Source organism: Lepisma saccharinum, chromosome 27, assembly GCF_977018435.1.
Source record: "Lepisma saccharinum chromosome 27, izLepSacc3.1, whole genome shotgun sequence".
NCBI classification, from domain to species: Eukaryota; Metazoa; Arthropoda; class Insecta; order Zygentoma; family Lepismatidae; genus Lepisma; species Lepisma saccharinum.
This window is the reverse complement of record NC_139255.1, coordinates 29748154-29772546: the sequence shown is the minus strand read 5'-3', so window position 1 is coordinate 29772546 and position 24393 is coordinate 29748154. Positions and strand designations below refer to the sequence as shown.

General features: G+C 39.7%; 1 protein-coding gene across 1 annotated transcript; it reads left to right on the top strand.

Moving 5' to 3' along the window:
* The first annotated feature begins 100 nt into the window (after positions 1-100).
* LOC145980310 (lucifensin-like) lies at positions 101-1865 on the top strand. The gene is made up of 2 exons (XM_083113337.1): positions 101-219; positions 1591-1865. Exons 1-2 carry the CDS (start codon positions 147-149, stop codon positions 1737-1739), a joined length of 222 nt encoding a protein of 73 aa, XP_082969463.1. The 5' UTR covers positions 101-146; the 3' UTR covers positions 1740-1865.
* The last annotated feature ends 22528 nt before the right edge of the window (positions 1866-24393 follow it).

Below are 24393 nucleotides of genomic sequence, written 5' to 3'. Positions count from 1 at the left end.
AAAATTCTGTCTGTTGCGACATCTGTTAAGGACATAGCACGTGGATTATAGGCATAGATTTCTGTATATAAACCACCGGTTGCAGACGTACATACATTCAGAGAAACCTCAGCTAGAAGAGCTTAAGAAGATAATAATTTCACGAAATGGCTCTGCGATTTTTCCTATGCCTTCTTATGATTGCTGTCTTCGCAGCTGCAGCTCCTGCTGATGAAACAGGTATTTCTAACTTTTTTCTAAAAAGTAACTTAGACTTTATAAATGGAGTAAGAAATGTCAGCAATGTGTGCTTTAGGATTCGAATAACTAGTAGACAATATCTATTAGAGTTTGTAGCAAGGTCTCTGTCACTCTCAGTCACAATGTATTCATACGCTGACAAGCCATGTTCCGACTTCTTCTTATTAGTTGGATATATCTCACTTGACGTCTCTTTTCTACGTCTCCTAATCGTAACGATGGATTGATTCATCAATGATGAGAGTACACTCACAAGGGACTCAATCCTGGGACCGTCTGTGGCAGTCCAACACACAACGCGCTCGGTCACCGAAGGATGCTATACCATAGCATAACTGAGGCAGGCAACGCATCATAAACGGTCAGCAGGGTTCGGTACGGTAACAGACCAGCCCACATTAGCAATTCAAAGTTTGCGGAGTGTGGTCTAAGTTTTACGGACCGTTCAAGACAAAAAGCTTAGCTCTGGCGACGAATGCTCACGACTGGTTTTAATTCTCGGGGAAGCATTCTGTCCGTTCCGCTCACGAGCCACCAGAAGCGATGTGCACAGAATCTAACTCGCCGCTGATTGGCTACTCTCCATCACAATTCCTCTAAATAAATTTGTCAATGACACTCTATGATAAGCCGGAATGTGCCGCGCCAGCCGTTCATGATTGGTTTCCTGCCTTATATTACCTCTATGTCAGTTTCCTACAACATATTCTATTACAAATATGAAATGACATCGTACAACAGCAACAACTTTCATAGAATGATCCGTCGAAGCATAATAATCAGTATATAATTTGCCTATCAAATTTGGTTGCAATAACCTTACGAAACTTAATACTTGCCCTTAATACTAGCATTGTTCCTTTCTGTATCAGAATTTGTTTTCGTCGTCGCCTTTTAATCAAGAGGTCGCGGGTTCGAGACCCGGTGGAGGCATATTGAACAGTGGTTCGGATATCGTTTTAAACTGTAGGTCCAGTTCCGATTAGTATCTATGTGCATAAAGTGGACTTAGATCGAACCCTGGGCTTCTCGAATTAAAGGCGTGAGCTTTACCACTGGTCATTATGGAGTCCTTGTTCTTCCCTGTAGTCTAAGGTAACAAAAAAGCCATTTCCAGGAGATGTAACCTATATTAACGGTAGGCACATGAGTTATGGCAAGGTGGGGTCGTGGGTGCAAAAGTCCTTTTTCAATCCTTGGAAGTATGCATGCGACTGAATCAAGAGTCCGGTATACAATTTTCTGAAATTAGTTTTTAAAATTTATTTTATTAGTGTTGTTTGTGTCCATGTCGCGTTTGCTGAAGATGGCGAAATAATTTTCCTCTTCCGATGTTTGTTTCTTTGACAGAAGGTGCTGAGGGGAAGCCTCAGCCTCGTATCACCTGCGACCTCCTAGGATGGCTTGTAGGGGACGCTGCCTGCTCTCTCCACTGCATTGGCCATGGCTACAGCGGAGGCTACTGCGATGACCAGAACGTCTGCATTTGTCGCAATTAACATTCTGTGTAACTTCTTCACACATTGGAATGAAATCTCTCTGTAACAAATAGTATCGGTCTGAGAATTGTCTGCAATGTTGATCCATAGTAACTGGACTAATGTTTGAAATACACGTATCTGTACAAACAAATTTATTCTGTTTTAAGGTATATTTCTTTACATTACAGCGTTTTCCGCTTAGAGGGATCGAGAAATAATTGATAATTTCAAGTGTAAATAATGGTTATTAACTCACCTTTTTAAATACTTTGATGTAGAATTTCTCCGAGTTTAGGAAAAATGTCAATGGATCTCGATGTGCGTGCCTTGAGTTGCCCTAAACGGTATTCAACTCCCGCCAAGCGTTCTGTAGCATCTGTGCAGTCACTGGCGCAGCTGGATTTTTAATGCGTTGTAATGCTTGCGCATGCTCAAGCACGTGTATTCAAAATTGGTGTGTATACACTCCGAGAGTTTCTGTATTTTCTAAAATGAAAATCATAACAATAGCTTCCTCCGTTTTTAAACGGTGAGCGTTTATTTCTCGATCCGTCTAATCGGAAACACACCGCATCATACGACTCATTATATGGTGCATGGCCGTATTTAAGGGGGGGTTAGGGTTCAACCCCTCGAAACTTCTGGCATGTTGGATTAATGGAAGTTCAGAAACTAAAATTTGTAACACATTTTCAAAAATTTATTCTCAGTTTTACAAAAATTCAACAGGGAGACAATGCTGAAATGATCGAGCTAGAATTTTCAAATATTTTGAATTATGAAATTTAAGGGAAACGTGTTTAATTCTTGCAGCTCACCTGCAACCCCTTCATTTTCACTTTGGTTGTCCTCTTCCCAGTGCTGTTCCTTGATCTTCACTGAAAATTCCCTTGTGATTGGTCCAAAATTCCCAATGGTAACACTGTTAAACCTTGTTTCCACGTTAATAAAATATTCAAATGCTGAGCAAGGCAAATAAGGTTGACAATAAATTGAAAGAGATCTTTGTCTGAAGAACACCCTCTCAGAGGGTGAAAACGTTACGTTTTAGTGTATATTTTTTTTATGCAACAAATTTGCCTTGGTTTGCATTTGAATGTTTTATTTTTTACCAAAATTCCCGTTCCAACTTTGTGATTCCCTGTTCGACAAGCGTTGAAATCCCAGTTCATAAGAGTTCAAACAAGCCATCTTCATAGCGCGTTACATTTACCATCCTTCACCCAACGATTGAAGTAGTTTATATAATGCTGTTTGGTAAGCATAGGAACAATATGAGTGTCTGAAAGTGGGATCGAACTGGTCCATGGAACCCCCCCCCCTCCCCTCGCCTCGAATTGACATCGTTTATTGCAAGTTATAAAATAGCAGAACGTTTGTTAGTTTTATTGTTAATAACGGACATAAAGTCCAGTTAGTTAGTATTCGAACAGAATAAAAAAAAACAGCGTTACATCGAAAAATTAAGGTTACAATACAGTCACTACGATAAGTTTTACTATTTAATCCAAAGAATACCTGATTCCACAGTTTTCAAAATTCCATAAAAATTGTTTTGTGAATGGTTAAACAACATAAACTTTATAACTAAAATTTATCTTACTCTCAAAGCTTTCTCCTGAAGGTATCTAAACTGTAATAACAGAATATAATAACCGTGCATTTCAGTACACACTGCATAAAACGTACAAAAAATAATAATAAAAACAGTCAGTAATAATAATAATACATTATGAAAGTTTAATTATTATTGTTATTATTTCTATTATTCAAATTTCTTGCGACGCACATGGGAACAATTATGAGCGAACCCACCGAAATTTTTTCCTGCTTACGGCCATGGTATAGCTGAAGTCTTGAACGTAGTGCCAGTTCGGCATCTTTGATCCAACCCCAGGGGAAGCTGACCGGAACCGTATCTGGTTTCGAACCACCACCTGTTTTTTCTGTAAAGGAATGTTGTAACTTTTGCCTGCAGTGTTTAGACATCCATTCATTCACTCCCAAGGTCGTTATATTGTATAAAAAAGTAGCACAATACAATAACACAGCCTAGCAAAGATAACGCAAACCGCAACTTCGCGTTCAAAAAATCTCTAAAGAAACTGAATTAGCAACATCTCATTTAGTCCACGTGGACTTGACGAGAGCTGTCATTTTTTGGACGAACGTAAGATTTCAAGGCACGATTTATTGGACTCCACGTGGACCTGGTTGGACATGTGGTTGTTAGGGGGAAAACTGATCTTTCGGAACTTTCTTTGAACTAAAGTGAGGTTGGAATCAGGACGACAAGTATAAGGTGATATACAGGCTCCACTCCTAGAGCCGCATTTGTTACAATCTGTCCCGTTTCCCGCGCTTGCTGATCGCTGGCTTTTATAGCAGAAACCACGCTGCACTGCCGCTGCAGACCACGTGAACTCCGTGCTGGGGAAAGCCGAAGCCAGGCTGTGAATAAAATACGCGGAAATGCACAAATATACACAATTTCCATTCCTGAATGTTCCAGCTAAGATGACACTAAACACAAAAAGACAAGCAAATATCACCAGAATGAAATCCATCCTACATATTTCAAAACGCACACTAATCAGCACCACGCTTACAAAACAAGCTTCTTCCACAAGACACAAACGAAACACGTGAGTTAGACCGCAATGTGGCAACAGCGCCTACGTAAGCTCCTCCTCTCTTCTAGCTTCCATTCGCTTCTCGCTGCGCAGGAGACGACTTTTCCTTCGCTTCTCATTGGCACCGAAACTGTCGAACGATCGCTAGGGCGGGAAACGGGACAACAAACGCGGTATAGACGCTGTCGAAGTCAACAGTGTTTCAAACCCTTTGTACTTTTTGAGTCGTTTTTCTACCACTTTTGTACCTAACGGATACACTGAAATCTTATGTTTTAAGTCGACTTTATGCACAGAAGGTTCATCGGGACTGGATCCAAAGTTTCATGTGAGATACGAATCATTACGTGCCTGCCCTGGGTATGCAACAAGGGACCCCTTGATTACAAGGCGACAATGTTACCACTCAGTAGCGTGCGGTGACCATTTATATAGCCGAAGCACAGAATATATAATTTTTAAATAAACTGTAGTAAATCAAGGGGCAGGCTTCCCTTGATAAAACCACCGCACGCCACTGCTTTAAGGCATTTTAGTCTTTCACGGCCTCCTCTCAATACTAACAGGGAGTCTAAGTATCCTGGGAGTTATGCAAAATTCGAATCGCATGCCGAAGCAGTGCTTCGGTAGCTTACCTTGTATGCACGCCACTGTTACCACTACATCATCGAGGAGTCAGGAAGGATACATTGAACATTAGCAAAATTAGATTTGAAAATTCGTTACTTTTTGTGCAAATTAAAAGTGAACTCAACCAATAATTCTCACAATATTTACTTATTTTTCGATACTTCTACCTGTATGAGATATAAATCAGTCTGAATGCGATAGCATGTTTGGATCGTTACTAAAACTCTTGCCTACTCTTACGGCGGCCGGTCCTCATGCTGACAAGTTAAGTGGAGAGCGGGGAATACGCAGCAGACCAACCAGACAGCAGTGGTGGCTCCGAGAGTTACGATGTCGCGGGAGGAGGTGCAGCGCGTAACTCGTTCTACAGGCCTACTGTGTTTCTTTGGTCACTTCCCCGCTTCCCACTTTCATTGCCAGCATGTAGAGCGCCCACCGTAAGGCTGGAAATGAGCTATAAGACTGTTCCTGATTACGAGTGAATGCTCGATGTCAATATTTGCAAATGTTTTGACACAATATATAACATTTTTCTTTAATTTCTCATATCTACTACCTGGGAATAAATGTGGGGAGATACTGACCCCCGTTCACACCTCCTCCCTTTCCCAGAGTTTGCAGTAGATAAAAATATATGTATACAACATAATCAACACATTCTTCCATAGATAACGCCTTTCATACGTAGAATATATTCTGCCTGCTGTATCACCATCTGGTTACGTAGTCGTCATTCATTCACAGATCTTTTCTAACCACGATAAAAAAAAAATGCCTGTTACGTACCCAATACGCTTAATACGGGTAAATAGTTACAGATGTTAGACGGAGATGGCAGCACAAGGCGTGCAAGAAAGAAGATAGCTGTATTGTAAATAAATGATAGTGTAAATAATAGTGTAAAGATAAACAATAATGTAATAGAGTGGAAGATAAAAAGAAAACATATAACGATGGCAAATTAATAAATACGCATGTGAAATTACCAACGCATGTTTATACGAAACCTAAAAAAGTAAAAACACTAATATAAATTTGGGTCTGTACCCAAAGGGGGGTTGTTACCTCTATAGGATAATTTATGTTTAATTTTTATTGATTGATTTGCTTTACTGCGCTTCTTGTGCCACTTTTGTCTAATCTGAGAAGATTGGGATGAGTGATGACATGATGAAATTGATTAATAGACACTCACAATCATCCATGCTCAGGACGGGATTCGAACTCGGGACCCCTGGCGTCGTAGCGCGATGTGCTAGCCACTCCGCTACGGCGGCCATCTATATTTTTATTGACTATTTCAAATGCGCAACATTTTGTTTCGGGGTAGCTCCGATGACACAGTGGTAACGCTGTTGCTTTTTACTCAAAGAGTTCCCGGCTCGATCCTCGGTGGAGGTTCGAATCCCACTTTAAACTGTAGGTCTAGTCCCGATCAGTCTCGTAACATGAAATAAAAAATCATACAACTCCCAACTTGGTATGGTGAATATGTGATATGTTCGTAATATGTTTCCCCATGCATTCTAACAACATTTACTCTGGAGATACTATTTTTAAGGTTTTAACGGTGTTTTTCATTTGTTTTCTAAAATGATGGATAGATGGCGACAGCAGCAAAAATCAACATGAACTAAAATAAGAAGTAAATGGCGTTATTTCTCATAATTACCTAAAACAAACATATATGGAAGAAAATTATCAAAACACGTCTTTCATCAATGTCGCCGCCTATATTTTCTCGAAAAAATCACACGGTGTAAACCTAGCATATTTCTCGGAAATATGTTATTTGAAAATTGAAAATATATACCAGTGCGAAAACATCAAACCTACACGACCAGACAAAACAGAAAAATAAAATAAATTGTCACAGGAAAATTAGGCCCTTTTCAGGACCAAAACTCCGGTTCTACCTAGAACCACCATCACCGATCGAACTTCGAGCAACAGTCGCAGGGGTAACAAAAGACATAATCAATGCTATACGCCACTAACAAACGATCAAAACAGATCCAAGTCAAGGAAATGATAAACTCAGGAATATTCATTCATTCATTCATCACGCATATTTTTGATCTTGTAAAGGAATAATAATAAGAAAGATATTCAAACCATTTGTATACAGTGTCGGCAAGAAACTCGCCATTTAAAAATTTCAATCCTCATGTAGGATAATAGCAAGCACCCTGGTTTACAATAAGTGACAGGCACAGCAGAGGTAGAGAGACGGAGAAAGGCAGAGAGACAAGACACGGCCTTGTCGAGTATTAGGTCTTGTCTTGTATAAACTTCCATTTCTATCTACTATCGTCTGTTGATTTTATATCATCTTTGTTATTTAGAGTCGCTTTCTACCGATTTTGGCTAGTCGCGACGATGAGAACCACCATGCCCTGGCCGGGATTCGAACCAGGAACCTGTGGCGTCGTAGTGGGCTGTGCCAACCATCCGCCACGGAGGATCGCTCGCGTCTCGAAATACTGTCCATTTATATACGTAAGAAACACATAGATGCACCACCGCACAAACTGTCACAAGGTATACAATTCTCTACGGAAAAACAACTTTTCTCAGAAACTTATAATCGTTTGACATCCATTTCCGATGCCACACACCCCCGAAAAACGCCAATTTATTCTTAATACATGTGTAACCACGCAGCTAGACTCATAATATCTACGAAGGGAATTGCTTTAACTATAAAAATATATGAATGGCTTATTGCAGAAAGGGACCTGAGTTACATTTTTGAGGTATCGGAGTTAATTTTTTCATCTCCACTGTGTCTAGCTGCATACTGCAGGGGGGTGCATTGAGGGTTGCAAAATTAACTATTCATTATGTTGAATATTTGAGCCAACAACGGCACATTTCTTTCTTACACTATTAATATTATACGATTTTTCATTGTTTTTCTCAGAATTGTGCAAAAGTGACTCAGGTCCCTTTCTGCAATAAGCCATTCATATGTATGACCTCTGTATAAATAGCAGACATTCTCTCTGTATGCCTGAACATGGCGCATTAAAGCGAATTGCATCTTTTCTATTTGGAACCGTGTTGACATAGTTAACGCCTTCTCGCCTCTAGGAAAACGTAAACGTATTTTTTTATAATTCTAACGAATGTGTATAGACCCCCCCCCCACACACACACACTCACAGTCAAATCCATTATTCTAGGTAGCATGATCAGTAGCACGCTCCACCCGCCTTTGCCCCCAAGGTACCATCCAGGTTCCAATAGATGGACCTCACCTCACCTAAGTCTTCTTGATTTAATGATTCTATATAATAAAAATAAAATCCTTAGAAAAATATTTGAATCTAAAAGGGATGAGAAGACAGATGAGTGGAGAATGTTACACATTTTAGAACTGCAAAATTTGTATTTATGTCCAGATATTATTAGAATAATTAAATCAAGAAGACTTATATGAGCAGGCCATGTGGCACGAATGGGAGACGAAAGAAGAGTTTACAAAATTCTTGGGAAACCTGACGGTAAGAGACCAGTATGAAGGTCAAGACGAAGATGGAGGGATAACGTTGAGATGGACCTAAAGAAAATCTGTAAGGATGGAAAAGATTGGATTGATCTTGACCAGGATAGGGACAGATGGAAGACTTGTGTTGCTGCAGCTATAAACCTTCGGGTTTCAGAAGGCTAGAGAGTTAGTTAGTGTGTGTGTATTGCCGCAAAATCGTGCGATCCTAGGCCTCCGGATCTCTAGGCAAAATTCTGTCGACAATTCTACCAACTCACTTGTCCTTTTCTTACCTATTATTCTAACAGTCGAAGAACATATATTTCAAAAGACAGTAATTCGACGTAGAATGACTCAGATACACATGCTACATCAGTAACATTCAAAACATCTGGGTGTGTTGTTTATTAGCAATCTGACTGCTATAGTTGTCAGTGGTGCGTACACGTTTAGTGGGTAATTGTGTGTAATGGCGCCACTCCTAGTATCTAATTTTATCATGCACAAAGGCTATCGACGTAAATTTATTCTTGTGAATTGTATTACCCTACTATACACACTAGAGACAACTTTCCCTTGTCTACATAAATGAATATAATAGTCGAGATGACCTTGTTCAAGTAGATGACTTCTAAATCATTTTCAAAGCGCGAGTTTTCCTCACATGAGCACATATGCTATTGAGTTAAATGCCCTCAACAAATACATGAGTGAGTCACAATGGGAAGTATAGTGAATGCGCATACACCAAATGTAGTTTTGTTATGAACATAGAGCAACAGTGGTTCATAGTAGGTTGTCAACAATGAATTATTGATTAATGTGAGGTGTGAGCTCTATAAGGGTACACGCCACACTTGGCTTTGCAGACTGAAGCGTCATCTTGATATCAGTCACCATGAATCTTTGTTTGGTAGCTCTGTTGGTTGTTCTGTCTCTTACTGTTGGCGTAGGAGCTTCGGCTGAAGAAGCAGGTAAATATTTTATGTGATGTTCTCCACAATTAACAACCCACCATTTCAGCACCGTGCTCCGGCCTTCTTTAACCTATGGTTGCTCCAGTTATCTCTTTATGAGATCTTTAAGCAGGAAGATTGCTGACTCAGAAGATTCCAACCTGCAATTACTCACCTCTAGAATCGAACTCGAGCCATTCATATGGCAGTCGGACATCCTACAGACTACTTTTCTTTCTTCCTTTATTATACGAGATTCATTTTGCATTTTATCTTTCTTCAACACTTGTAACTATTTGTTTTCTAGTTTTAGATTGCACGCAGATATTTAACAAAGTTATTTAAAGTGCTAAGAAAAGAATGAATGTACATTTGTCTGAATGTCACACCCGTTACAATGCAATTGCCCTACAGCGTGCAGAATCGTGTTCCCGAGTCATCCACAGAACATATATGGTGTCCGAGCACGTTACGTGGTCGTCTTTTGATCACTGGTTCGAGTCCCGGACTGAAAATGAGATTTCTTTTCGAGTATCAATTCACCAACTTCATCATCATCACAATTAGTCAAAAGTGACATAGGTAAAGAAAGGTAAAGTGCTCCCCTGTGCTTTGCACCACGCCATGAAGGCGTATAGGGGTATGGAGTTACGGTCCCACACTTTCTTGATTACATCCGAAGGTGGGAGTGATGTGATCAGCACCACGCCCCTGGCTGTCTTTACCCGGGCCAGAGTTTCCTCCAGGTACCCACTTTATACGACGCTGGATGGGCACCGGAGCCGCTTGAACAGGTGGAAAAAATCCAGGTTCTCCCCGCCGGGATCGTACCCGGGTCTCTCGCATGGTAGCCAGACGCCCTAACGACTGAGCAATTAGTCAAGGGTGACATAGTGAAAATACAAATATAAATGTAGAGTCTACAACATAACTCTACTGATATTCACCCTTTGTTTCAGCAGCCAAGGATTTGTTGAAGCCTGAAGCTCGCTTCACTTGTGACGTCCTCGGCTTCTGGGTTGGAGATGCTGCTTGTGCCATCCACTGCAGAGGCCATTGGTACAGAGGGGGATACTGCAATGGGCAGAGAGTATGCGTCTGCCGATAACTTCTGGTAACATCAAATTATGTATCGTCAGCAATAAATGAAATAAAGTGTATTTGTAACTTTGGTTTATGTCACGCTTCTAGCTCTGCATGTTAATCAAGACGATATCAATGTCGAACTAACAAAGGCAATGGCGATGAAACAAACATTACACACTATACCGCATAAGCTCCTTCTGGCCAAGCTTCATTATTATAAATTCTAACCCACTGCACTTAAATAGTTCGAAACTTATCTTAGCGGGAGAAAACAGTGGGTTAAGACAGGGGAGCTATCTTCTCCACTTCACGTACGAGCTGGGGTGCCTCAGGGCTCGTTGCTTGGTCCGCTGCTATTCACGCTCTCGGCCGCTGATTTAGTCAGGTCTGTGAAAATATGCAACGTTCACTGTTATGCTGACGACACTCAATTGTATATATCCACACGCACATCAAAATTGCAGGACGCGGTCGCACTTTTAAACCAAGATTTGAAGAACATAAGCGATTGGTGCGCTTCAAATGGGTTAGTAATAAATTCAAACAAATCAATATTTACAATTATCGGAACAGGCAGTCTCTTGAAACATATTGACATCAATGAATGCGAAATAATTCTTCAAACACAGCGTATTAAATTTTCTGAAACAGTAAAAACCCTAGGACTGATCATGAACCAGCGGCTCGATTGGTCTGAGCAGGTGATACAACAATGTGGCAAGGCGTATTCGATATTAAAAAGCCTCTATCTTCTGGTAGACTTCCTCTCTCCTAGTGCAGTCTCTTATCTTCCCCCTGTTTGACTATTGTGACGTCGTTTACGGGCTAAGAATAACAAAAAAGCTTGCAATAAAAATACAGAAAGTTCAAAACGCATGCATTAGATATGTATATAGAACAAAAAAGTGTGAACATATTATAACTGTGCTTAATGAGCAGGGAATCCTTTCCATGGCACGACGGAGAAAACTGCACTTGTTTTGTACACTGCACAACATAATTAATAGCAAGAGCCCAAACTACCTCTTTTCGAAATTAAACTTCAGAAGCAAAATTCATTCGCATTCAACCGGAAACGCTACCAGTTTCAGCTTACCTCGTTGCAGAACTTCAGCTTATCAGGCCTCTTTCAGTTACGGAGCACCCAAAGCCTGGAATGCACTACCAAACCTAACCAAAAATCAAAACTTCAGACGTTTTCGCGATATGCTCCGTGAATCACTGATCAACGATCAGAAGCAGGGTAAATCAACTTATGAATAATGATAAATACTGGGAGTTGCCAGAATTTTTTTTTTTTTACTATCAACTTTCTCGACTTCAGTTACTTTAATATCTAATTCACTGCTAATATTGTTCCAATGTATATGATTTTATTCCTATTGTATTTTATTGTATTTTCTTCATCAATTTTTTTGTAATCTGCATTTCATTTTAATTTTTAGTTTTTATCTGTTCTATTGTATGAGATTTTATTCCATTTGTATTTTATTGTAATTTCTTGTTCAATTTCTTTGTAATCTTGAATTTATTTTATTTTATTTTAATCTGTACTTTTTGGGGTTAGGTGATAGACCAGCAACAGCTGAACCTCGCCCAGCAATAAAGTCAATTCAATTCAATTCAATTCTCGAAACTCAGCCTCGTAGGCGTGACGACTACTAGTAAGGTCTGAACTGTAAATCCAAGACTATAACATGCCTAACATTGTTCATTTCATGTAATTTCTTTGTACACTTCGCAACATCTTATTTGACCGCCCTGAAAAATTTCAAAGTCCGGAATTCGTAAATTTGGCAGCATAGCGCTTCAGATCCAACTAAGAGTAGCCAACTTTGCAACATTTCTTCTTCCTGAATGAAAACGCTCGTGATTTTTTTTTCATTCTTTCACATTCCATAAAGTAAAAATACCCTAAAGCAGTAATAAAATATATCAGTAGACAAAAAAATGTTAAGTAGAAATACGAATGTTGAAAATATTTCAAGATTCTTCGTTCTGAATTTGAAAATAGGAAAATGTATGTGCATTGTGAAACACTGAACAGGTTCTCATCCACCTGGAAAGAATTGCGGTCACATTTGAATGCAAGAAGGCAAATTTATGATGATTTTATGCGAAATGTTTAATAAAGATACCTTGCACAACACCAAACGATTCTGCAAAGTGTGTCTTTTCCTTGGTTCTCCTGGAAACTCCGGCACAATGTTGCTTCAACTGAGATTAACGTGTTTTACTGAGCTTTCTGTTAGCAATCTCCTGGAGTGGTTGGTTAGATGACAGCACTTTCATTTTTTTACTGTTTTCGTCAAGATCGAAACATCGTAGGTTCAAATCCCACCCTTTCCTTTTTATTTTTTCCTTTTTATTTACCGAGTACGAACTGTTCTAATAACGTAATATAATATTATATGATATTACTGTAAATATTTATGCGATACATGCTCAGTGGCGGCGATTGGGTTTCAAAACTGATGGGGCAAGGGTGGGAGGGGGAGGGCAAGGACAGTTTCTTTCCCTTGGTAGATAATGTTTAGCATAGTGCTGGGTCATCTGCCCCTCCACACTCCATAATCGTCGCCACTGTGCATGCCTCAAGTAATGCTTCTACTAATGTTTTTAATCTTTCAGTGATTGGCAGGGTTTTAGGAAATACTTTTCCTTTCATTCAGATGTTATAAGTAAACACATATTAAGAACTTACATGTCAACTTTCTGCATCCGGAAATGCTGGACATAAATCGCATAAATATCAACGGATATCCAAGAAACGTAGATAAGCATTCTCGTCCAAAGCCGTTTACTTCCCGAAAAAGATTTTTCAAAGAAGTAGGTTTGAACCCATGACCTTCCATTCCATAAGCAAACGATTCCCCTACACCACACGGTTCACGTTATTTTATGCACTCAGTTCGGATCCCACTTTAAACTGTAGTCCAGTCCCGATTAGCCTTACAATGCATAAAGTTGACTTAAAACACCAAATCAACCAATTCATCTCCTTTCAGAGTGGGCCTTCTATGATACTGTAGTCGGCCAGCATCCGAAAATACAGTTCTGCTTCGCGTATACCAGAGTGTAATTGCATTTAATATTGTGACTAATTTTACTTTAAAACTACAGATTAAAGCGATAATAGTGTCCAGAAAAAGAACCTCAAAGTAGATCTTCACACAAAGTATTTTAATCCATTGCCAAACATTTCAGTTAAGAATAATATAATGCTCTTCCATTGACCGTATTTTCGATTCATGGTGAATTTGCTAAAAGGACCATGTCAAGAAATGTAAATATGTAAGTTTTACTAGTAAATGCATTTAAAATGCACGAAACAACAGGGGAGGAGAATAAACCTCAAAAATAAGTAAAAATGCAACAAAAACTGTTAAAAATACTGACAAATAAACTAAAAGCCAAAAAAAGCCGAAAAATGCAAAAAAACAAAAATGTAAAATAGAAAGTGTTTTCCGGCTCTAACTGAAGGGAAACGGACATGATATCAGGTTTAGCATTGTTTTTAAGGGTCAGAAAAAAAGTTGATTTTTCATCAACTTCCGGACCCTAATTAGTAATTATGACCATTGAAAAAGTTGGAGGTAGCTTACTTAAAATTTTCTTGCTGAGAGATCGTATCGTCCCATATCTCCACTTCATAATAAAGAAAAACATCAAGTTCATATTTCGAAAATGACTTGGAGTTTTTCACCACGAAAATATGTTTCTCATAGTTTGAAGTTTGTTATTATTATCTTTCAAGGTTTCCATTGTTTTAATTTCACACATATTTTATATTTCATACGTTCCTCTCTCTTTTCATACAGTCTTTGGAAAAAAGCTGAAGTTTCTTGTCAAACGGGGTCTGGTTCAAATGACTCCTTTTCGCTCTCCTGTTCCTACTTTAATCAAACAACAAAATACTTCGTAACTATACGATTGCTTGTTCAAAACACGGAATTTTTACACAATTTACAAAATATGACAAAACGCCAATAGACATTGTTCATCATTTTTCCCTTTCAGCGTTTCTCGATTTTATCTAAATTCGTTTCCTCATGATAATTGCCATGAGGAAATTATAGATATGACATTATGTGTGAATTGGTTTCTTCAAACTGGTAGCGTGCTTGATTCTTACGAGGGAGGTTGTAGGTTCGATTCTCCACCCAGGCAGATTTTTTCAGGAGTATATCGTTGGGTGTAAAGTTTATCCACCGTGCTAAGAAGTTAACATTGGTCTCTGTATTTCACGAGAGGAAAGGAAATAGTAAGAGAAAGTTATTTCGATGATAGGAGGAAGTCACATGCCACGTGGAATGCGCAGAATCAAGTTACATAGAGTTAAGTCTGTAATGGTGGCTTCGAATATTGCAAAGTTAGTGCGGAAAGTTTGTTATACTGATACTCGTACTTTCTGTTCAAAGAAGACAAACATTTTAGATACAAAGCAGTGAGGAATTAACGATCATTATGAGGTTTTGAATTTTTTTGTTTGTCACTCACTATATAAATACTTATTAGTAGTTTCTTATCGAATCGGCCTTCGTCGCAACAACAATTTATTTATGTTAATTAGCGATTTACTATTAGTTCTAGACGCATGGTAAGATGGTGGTGAGGGAATTGACAACAGTCATTACGAAGGAACGGACATAAAATTACCAATCTTAGCAATTTGAACTCATTAAACGCTCTCCTTCGTTACAGTACTGCACTACATCACTACTTAACATAACTGTTTTTTGTTTTTTTTTAGTATATCGAAATCAAATAATCAATATTTTAGGTGTCAGTGAAGAACAAACCATACATAACTTAAATAACATTACATTTTGCTGTTCAGCAAACAAAAAAAGGAAAAAAAGAAAGAGGAGAGGGTGGGATTTGAACCCGCGACCTTTCACGCTTGATGAAAAATGAGGATAGCAGCGCCTAACCAACAGCTCTACGTTAACTTAATGACGTTATACCCTTAAAAACATGTTGACGTTTATGAAGACTCCCATCTTCCTGTGTTTCAAGCACATTTTCTCGACAAGTCGTGTAAAGTATATGTTTTTGAGAACTGTTCGATATTATGCAAGGTATTGTAAATAAAATGTCACATAAACTCCTCACAAATTTGCTTCTTTCTGCACAAACTTGATGGCAATTTTCTCCAGCTGGAGAAAAACTCTATTCAGTGTTTCAAACTCCCTAAATTTCAACTCGAGCAAGCAGAATCGTAAATATCCTTCATGGTTCATTTTTCCAATTTATTATTTCTGTTTGATTGTGTATTATAATTGCGGTTTATAGTTTCTAAGTTCATGGAAAGTGTTAAATTGAAAACCTATCACCACAGCGTTTTTCGTCTAGTTTTTCGTCTATTTTTACTCAAAGTTGGCTACTCTCACCTGGAGCTGAAGTGCAATGTTGCTAAGTTTACGATTTCGGGACTTAGAATTCTTTCGGGGCGGTCAAATAAGATGTTGCGAAGTGTACAATAAGTCAGTTATGATATTTTGAAAATGGGAAACTTTAAATACCGCACCCTGTATAAACCTACACGCTGTACCTGGAATCTCTAGAGCACGCTAACGGAAGCAAGTCCTCTGCGTAAGTAGTGACTCGAAAGGACTCGACCAATGAACGTGCGAGAGAGAAAGTGAATGCATAGTACTACGTAAACTCGCCCTACAATGTATTAACACTGATGGAAACCTTACTATTAGTATTTGCAGACATGACACATTACAGAAGGAGAAATGTCATCCCATCGAATTGAAAACTAGAGAGTTTGAAAGACGAGGGGAAAGGCCAATGGCGCTTCCCCCCAGATCATGTCATAATTCCCATAAACAGTTCCGGATATATAAACCGCCAAGCCCTTGCCATACCCTTCGCATACGCAAATGTATGTATGTATGTACATAACCATGAGTTTTTCTTCCCTAACCCTGTTGTGCGGGTACCAAAGGTCTTTTCTGCTGTTACGGCGTCCGGTCCTCATGCTGGCAAGGGAAGTGGGGAAGCGACCAATGCAGCACGATAAGAAACACAGCAGCCAGTAGAATGAGGTTCACGTAGTACTTCCTCCCGCCGCGTCGTAACTCTTGGCGCCACCGCTGTTGTCTTTTTGCTCTGCCGTGTAATCCCCGCTCCTCACTTTCCTTGCCAGCATGAGGACCGGCCACCGTAACAGTAGAAAAACCTCTAGTTAATTCTTGTTAACAGTCTCAAGAGGTGAAACGGACGTTACTATACCGCGTTTGTTAAAACCTGTCCCGTTTCCCGCGCTAGCGATCGCTCGACAGTTTCGGTGCTAATGAGAAACTAGGAAAAATCGTCTGCTGGGCAGCGAGGAGCGAATGGAAAGCAGAAGAGAGGCGCTTACGTAGACGCTGTTGCCACGTTGCGTATTTTAATTGGCTGCCTGGCTTTGACTTTCCCCAGCACGGAGAAAAGCCAGCGATCAGCTAGCGCGGGAACCGGGACACGTTGTAGCAAACGCGGTATAGATGTCAAACACAGGAGCAAGGGACGAAAAGCCTGTGGATAGAACTAAATTACTATTTACTTTAAGGGCCATCAAATCTGATTTGCTAACCTAATCGTCCCTGGATACCCAACGCAATGAACGACGAACTAGAAGCGATATCAGAGCAATTACACAAATATTATGAAACATAAAATTGGTCCACCATTCCCACCTCAATTGCTGTCTCTCTAAACAGCTCTTAAAAGTGACTTATCAAAAGTTTCATCTGTATTTGTTGTGGCAAAACTTCTGTATGAGAAGTACAATACCATTTTACCTTCCTTTCCAGAAGTATGTCGTCCTTCATAGCGACACAGTAGGCTACTACGCAAGGGGTACTGGGTTCGAATCCCGACATGGGAAGGCGTGTACTTTCTGAGTGTTCCTTCATCAACTCCATCCTATCATCATTCATTCTCATCGTCGCGATTAGTGAAAAGTGGCAGAAAAACAATGCTAGAGACTTCTGAATCATGGAGACTTCTGGGTTGTAGCAATCCTATTGGAAGTGCTGTTACAACCCAGAAGTGTCCGTGACTGTACGTGTATTTTACGAGAGGACGGTCTTTAGTAATATTTTGCGGGAGGGGCCCAAAATCTGTAGTTCCGGCACTGCCCATAAAATATTTGATTACGACAGAGTGCTTACTACTATCCTATTACTGAGAGTCATTCTTTTTAGCCTTACTGAACACTTAACTTCCTCTGGTCTCACTAAATTATTTATTTTCTTCATCTAACAGATTAAATATGGCACACCTCGTAGCAAAATTGACTTGGATTCAGCTAACTAAATGAATTACTAAAGCAATGTATACTGATTCCCCCCTCCACCACCTCATTGCAGCATGGTACCAAGGTGTAAACTTTTCTTACACATATTTTAGAAATATTTTATATAATATATATGCATGCTGATTTTTATACTATTTTAACCAAAAATAAAAAAATTGAAGTCCGCGCCATTGCCACCTTCTGTGAAAGGATTTCATTATTTCTATGTGTTCTCGCATCTATCCATAATTACAAGTTGTATACAGGAGAATACAAAATGAAAGGTAAAGGGTGTCAAAAAAATATGGGATTTTCTGAAATCTTAACTTGGCAACACTGCGAAAAATGTGGCGCCACGTAACGTACAAAACATAAATTAGTTGCCATGCCATTCAGTTATCATGGAGTATTGGAGTGGTGTACAACGCGCATAAGCTATGAAATCGTATAATAAGAATAAGGGCCCATGATGCCAGGGCGGCGACAGATATTTTCGAGCGGATGAGCAAAAGCTCCATATTGATAGATTTGGGAGGGCAGTATAAATTTAACACCACATATATAGCCCAGTCAATGAAGGACAAAAAAAGGCCAATGTCGGGAATATTTCCGTAAAAGCTGAATTTTGGTCAGTTGTTAGAACACTACTAGTAGTGCAAAATCCCAGAAGTCCCCGCCCCTCCTCGCGGTGCATCCCCCCCAACAAAACATCAATTTCGCAGACTCTCAGTTATTGACTTATATCTCCGTAACAAATGATCGTAGGCAGGTAATCTTTCTTCAGTATTAATCCTCATGAGATGGGCTACAAAAAAGTTACGTTTACCTTTTCGATAATGTTTGTGGTTTTGCCGTAATTTAAAAAATAATCTTCAAAAAGTTAAGTTTTTCTAGTACTTCCTGAAGTTTTAGCATTGTAACTTTAGAACAAATTAATAACAAACAATTGTTTTAAATAAAAGTTCTAGCCTACTTTATAAGCTTTAAAACGATACCAGTTTTAATATATTTTAATGAAAGATGTGCCATGAAATGTGTCTCTAAATGGAGGACAGCAGCAAAAAAGTGTGTCTTTATTACAGTCCGGCGGTTAAGTCCGGAAGCATTGACTTTTCGATAAAAGCATGAGACCTGGTAGAATCAATTATTATACCACTGAAGACATGTTCAGTCGAGTAGTCAATCGCCATCTGCGTGCTGATGGCCGCCATCTTGAAAAGAGTCCGCCATATTGGATATTTATGATTTGACATATCTCGGAAACGGTGGCATCTGTCAACTTCAGGATTGTTCAGAAATGCTCAAAATAGTATAAACTTTCATAATATATCAATAAATCTATTTTTGAAAAATAAAAATAGTGGTTTTGTAGAAAAACTTAGATACTTTATGTGAATAACTTAGAGTTAAAAGTCTTAATAATTCTCGAACCATACAATAGTATTGTATATTTGGCAACGTTACGAAATGTTTGTTAGAAGAGTTTAGATGAACTGAACCCTTAAAATACTAGTTTTGTATTTATAAATTTACCTTAAATCACATTTTTAAGAGAAATTCAATTTATGTACAACCCAATTTGATTTCTGAAAATATGAATGAAAGAAAAACACATTTTCATTGTAACTGATAATAAGAAAACAGTGAAAATTATTTAGAAAATATTTTGCTATGAATTTTTCATAAGTTCGTTTCCGTTCTTTGATCAGATCTCAAAATCGTATCCTTCACATTCGCATAATGTAGTGGAGGCAAGATTTTCCATTCAACACTTGGAACGTCCAGTTCACTGTTAACTTTGCGCGTATTTTATGATTTCTCTCGAGTTATCACCAGCAAGTACTTACATACATTGTCAGCCATTGACGTATCCAAGGACCTCTGTCGTTCTGCACTCCTCCATCAGAAATCAGCAGGGCTGGGTTGACAACGAAGACACTTACAAGAGCCTACGGCTCGCTATAAGTGCTGGAGGTTCTTTCATGGTACAGAAATGTTATTATTCTAACATCCTCATGCTGACAAAAGTGGATCACAATATACCATTCTAACCATGTCAAAACGAGTAAAAACTATTGGGATATTTTCCAATAACTACACATTTCCGGATGGCCTTAAGCTCAAAACACATTTCTCTTCATAAACTTTTTGTTTATATGAAACAAAGTTAAAATTAACAAAAAAAAGAAACTAGTAATGTTGCCTGTAGTATTGTATGGATGTGAAACTTGGTCCATTGCATTAAAAGAGGATCGTAAATGAAGAGTATTTGGACATAAAACCATTAGAAAAATATTTGGAACTAAAAGGGAAGAGGAGACAGGTGAGTGGAGATGGTTACATAATTTAGAATTGTATAATTTGTATTCATGTCCAGATACGTATTATTTGAATAATTAAATCAAGAGGACTTAGGTGTGTAGTTCACGTGGCACGAATTGGAGAAGAAAGAAGAGTTTACAGGATTCTTGTTGGGAATCCAGATGGTAAGAGACCTGTAGGAACACCAAGACGAAGATGGAGGGATAACGTTGAGATGGAATAAAAGGAAATCGTTAAGGCTGGACAACATTGGATTGATCTTTCCCAGGATAGGGACAGATAGAAGGCTTGTGTTGCTGCAACCATAAACCTTCGGGTTTACAAATGTTAGAAAGTGAGTGCATTACTTAAGCTGAGTACCTTTCAGTCTTCAAGATCTGATGAATTAAGAAACTGGGTGTCATCATGTCGGGAGGCTCCACCTTGAAATGACTGCCTTAAAATGCATGGCGGTGTTCTTACTGGAGGAGCCTAGATATAAACTCTGGAGAAAACCAAGATTCCTTCTTATTCGGTACAAGGGATTCATTTACAAAGCTTGACATTTAAGGAAAACAGCACTAGCCCTTCAGACGACAACGTATGTACTCTACAAACTGCATAAGGATGTATAACTTGTCAATTGTAACACAGAACCTAACTCAAGATATCTCAATTTGGAAGACTAGTGCATGCAACGAACTAAAAAAGCCCAAAACTCTCAGTGTAACAACTTAATTGAGAGAGCTTCACATTGATCACCTGGGAAATATCCTTCATGAAATAAACTTCTTTTGATACATCAAAACTTTTTTGCAATCTGCAGTGGCTTTTTAACCCTCAAGACCATTAAAACCAAGCACAGAGTACTATACTCTGTCCCAGGAATCTATAGAGCAAGCGAACAAAAGTAAGTCTCTGCCAAAATGATAAATTTATTACAAAATATTTTGTAAAACAAATGTCAGTGTTTTCGTATCATCAATTACAATGAATGCTTTCTTCTTTCAAATAGTGAAACAATTTAATTGAAATACAATTACTCCTACTTTCAGAAATCAAATTGGGTTGTACATAAATTGAATTTATCTTAAAAATGTGATTTAAGGTAAATTTATAAATACAAAACTAGTATTTTAAGGGTTCAGTTCATCTAAAGTCTTCCAACAAACATTTCGTAACGTTGCCAAATATACAATACTATTCTATGGTTCGAGAATTATTAAGACTTTTTTTTAACTCTGAGTTATTCACATAAATTATCTAAGTTTTTCTACAAAACCACTATTTATATTTTTCAAAAATAGATTTATTGATATATTATGAAAGTCTACACTATTTGGAGCATTTCTGAACAATCCTGAAGTTGACAGATGCCACCGTCCCCGAGATATATCAAATCAAAAATATCCAATATGGCGGACTCTTTTCAGCACGCAGATGGCGATTGACTACTCGACTGAACATGTCTTCAGTGGTATAAGAATTGATTCTACCAAGTCTCATGCTTTTATCGAAAAGTCAATGATTCCGGACTTAACTATAATAAAGACACATTTTATTGGTACTGTCCTCCATTTGGAGACACATTTTATGGCGCATATTTCATTAAAATATGTTAAAACTGATATAGAAAAACTTCACTTTTTGAAGATTATTTTTTAAATTACGGCAAAACCACCAACATTATCCAAAAATTAAGGATAATCTTTTTTCTAGCCCATCTAATGAGGATTAAGACTCAAAACAAATTAACTGCTTACGACTATTGGTTACGGAGATACAGGTCAATAACTGAGAGTCTGCGAAATTGATGTTTGGTGGGGGCTGGGGGGGGGGAAGCACCGCGATGAGGGGCGGGGAATTTTGGGATTTTGCACTACTAGTAGTGTACTAACAACTGACCAAAATTAAGCTTTTACGGGATTATTCCCGACATGAAATCTTTATTGACTGAGCTAATATGTGCATGTAAGACGTATACAGGGTGGTGCAAAATTCCGTTTACAACGCGGAGGAGGTGAATCGCCAAGTGAAATGAAGGCGAAAATGTATACGGAATTTTGTCGAATGACGCACAGTGTCAGAGCTAGAGGATGCCGAAATCGTGTGAAAATGGACTTCACACCTCCATATGCCGACAAATGGTACTCATATAAAAGATGAGGCACGATATCCGGAGAATAAAACACACCTGGGCTAGCGAATGATGGACAAATCGCGTGTCGAAAATGAATGCGGCAGGGATTCCCCACAAGAACTGAGGGATTCCCGGGAATATATCCGACATGGAACGCAGGTATCGAATGGGGGTACAAAGGGAAATGACGAAGGTCACAGCACATGAAGAACATTTCGCCAGGAAGTGTCCGAAAAGCAGGCTGCAGAAGGGGACTCCCCAGAGAAGAGGGGACACAGACAACATGTGCAAGAGGTGTACTATGATGACACACACGTACAGAAAAATAGTATTCTTTATTGGCTGTGGAAATGACATACGATACATATCACAGACGATGTTGAAAACGTCCCCCAGCCACATCTACGCACAGACGGCATCGGCGTAGCAGGGACGCTCTGGTATGCTCAAATACGTTGGGTATGTCAGTGATCATCCCAGCAGCGACGGTAACTAGAGCAACGAGGTCCTCCACACTTTCCACCGGGGTTTCGTAGACCAGCCTCTTCATTTTCCCCACAAGAAGAAATCTAGCATTGTGAGGTCGAGTGACCGAGGTGGCCACAGAACAAGTCCTTCGCCTACCAATCCATCTATCACAGTATGTATTGTTGAGTACAGCTCTGGCTTGGCGGTCAAAATGTGCAGGGGCAGCGTCATGTTGATACCATACATCTTGCCTAATTGGAAGGGGTACAATTTCCAACAGTTCAGATAGAACTTTCCGTAGGAACACACAATAGTTCCCACCGGACAAAGTATTGGGCAACACGTACGGACCTATCAGGTTTTCCCGACAATGCCACACCACACATTCACTGCAAACCGTCGCTGAAAATGACGCTCTATGATTGCATGCGGGTTTTGAACATCCCACACGTGACTATTATGGGTATTGATGACGCCTTCTCTGGTGAATAGTGCCTCGTCGGTCCACAACACTGCATTTGGAAAATTGGGGTTTGCAAGGGTTTGTTGCAAATACCACTGACAAAAATCAAGGCGTAGGGGAAAGTCCGTCGGTTGCAGGTGTTGCACCTTCTGCACTTTGTATGGGTGCATTCCCTCATCGTGCAGCACGCGTAACACATTGGTATTGTGCGTGTGTCGCACATGGGCAATGGCACGGGTGCTGGTGCCTGGCGTCTCCCGTATCCTGTCCAACACTTCCTCCTCAAATTGCACACTGCGCACACTGCGCGGTCTGCCACGATCCCACACCCTATGTAGTACAGATCCAGTTTCACGTAAACGAGCATCCACCTGTTGAAACAGGACACGTGATGGTAGGCGCCGATTTGAAAATCGTTCGCGATACACACGCCTTGCCTGATGGCTGTTTTGGTGTGTCTCACTGTAAACGAGATGCATATCGACAAGCTCGTTGGTGGTGTATGTCGCCATTGTCAGGCTCACAAAGGAGCACACGAATACGTACGAAACTAACTTGTGATGTACCGTTCACGACTACAGCACTGAACACTCCACACAGGTGTCCACCCCGTACGGACAACACAGATGGTACGCACTACGTACTTCCTAACGGTCACTTTAGCAATGTGCTCAATTTCACCACACGCCTCAGGATGAACACCTTGCGACAACACGCGTAACTGACAGGCAGATCGCTCGTCGCGTACACTGATGCGTTGTTTGTACGTACGTATACCAGCGATAGCGGGCCGTGACAGGTAGCATCCCGCTGAGCGCCTCTAGAAGAGCTTTATGTACTACTACGTCTTCCGTCGTAGTATTTGGAGCCGATATCAGTACGTGCTGGTCGTTCTCTCACCTGTATGTACGTATTTCATTTCTACGTACAGCCTTGGATACTACTTGTGTACGTGGGTGTGATCATAGTACACCTCTTGCACATGTTGTCTGTCCCCCCTCTTCTCTGGGGAATCCCCTTCTGCAGCCTGCTTTTCGGACACTTCCTGGCGAAATGATCTTCATGTGCTGTGACCTCCGTCATTTCCCTTTGTACCCCCATTCGATACCTGCGTTCCATGTCGGACATATTCCCGGGAATCCCTCAGTTCTTGTGGGGAATCCCTGCCGCATTCATTTTCGACACGCGATTTGTGCATCATTCGCTAGCCCAGG

Excerpts from the sequence above, each read along its gene's own strand:
- LOC145980310 (XM_083113337.1), top strand. The coding sequence starts at position 147 with ATGGCTCTGCGATTTTTCCTATGCCTTCTTATGATTGCTGTCTTCGCA. Across the intron at positions 220-1,590 it reads AGCTCCTGCTGATGAAACAG|AAGGTGCTGAGGGGAAGCCT; the intron begins GTATTTCTAACT and ends TTTCTTTGACAG.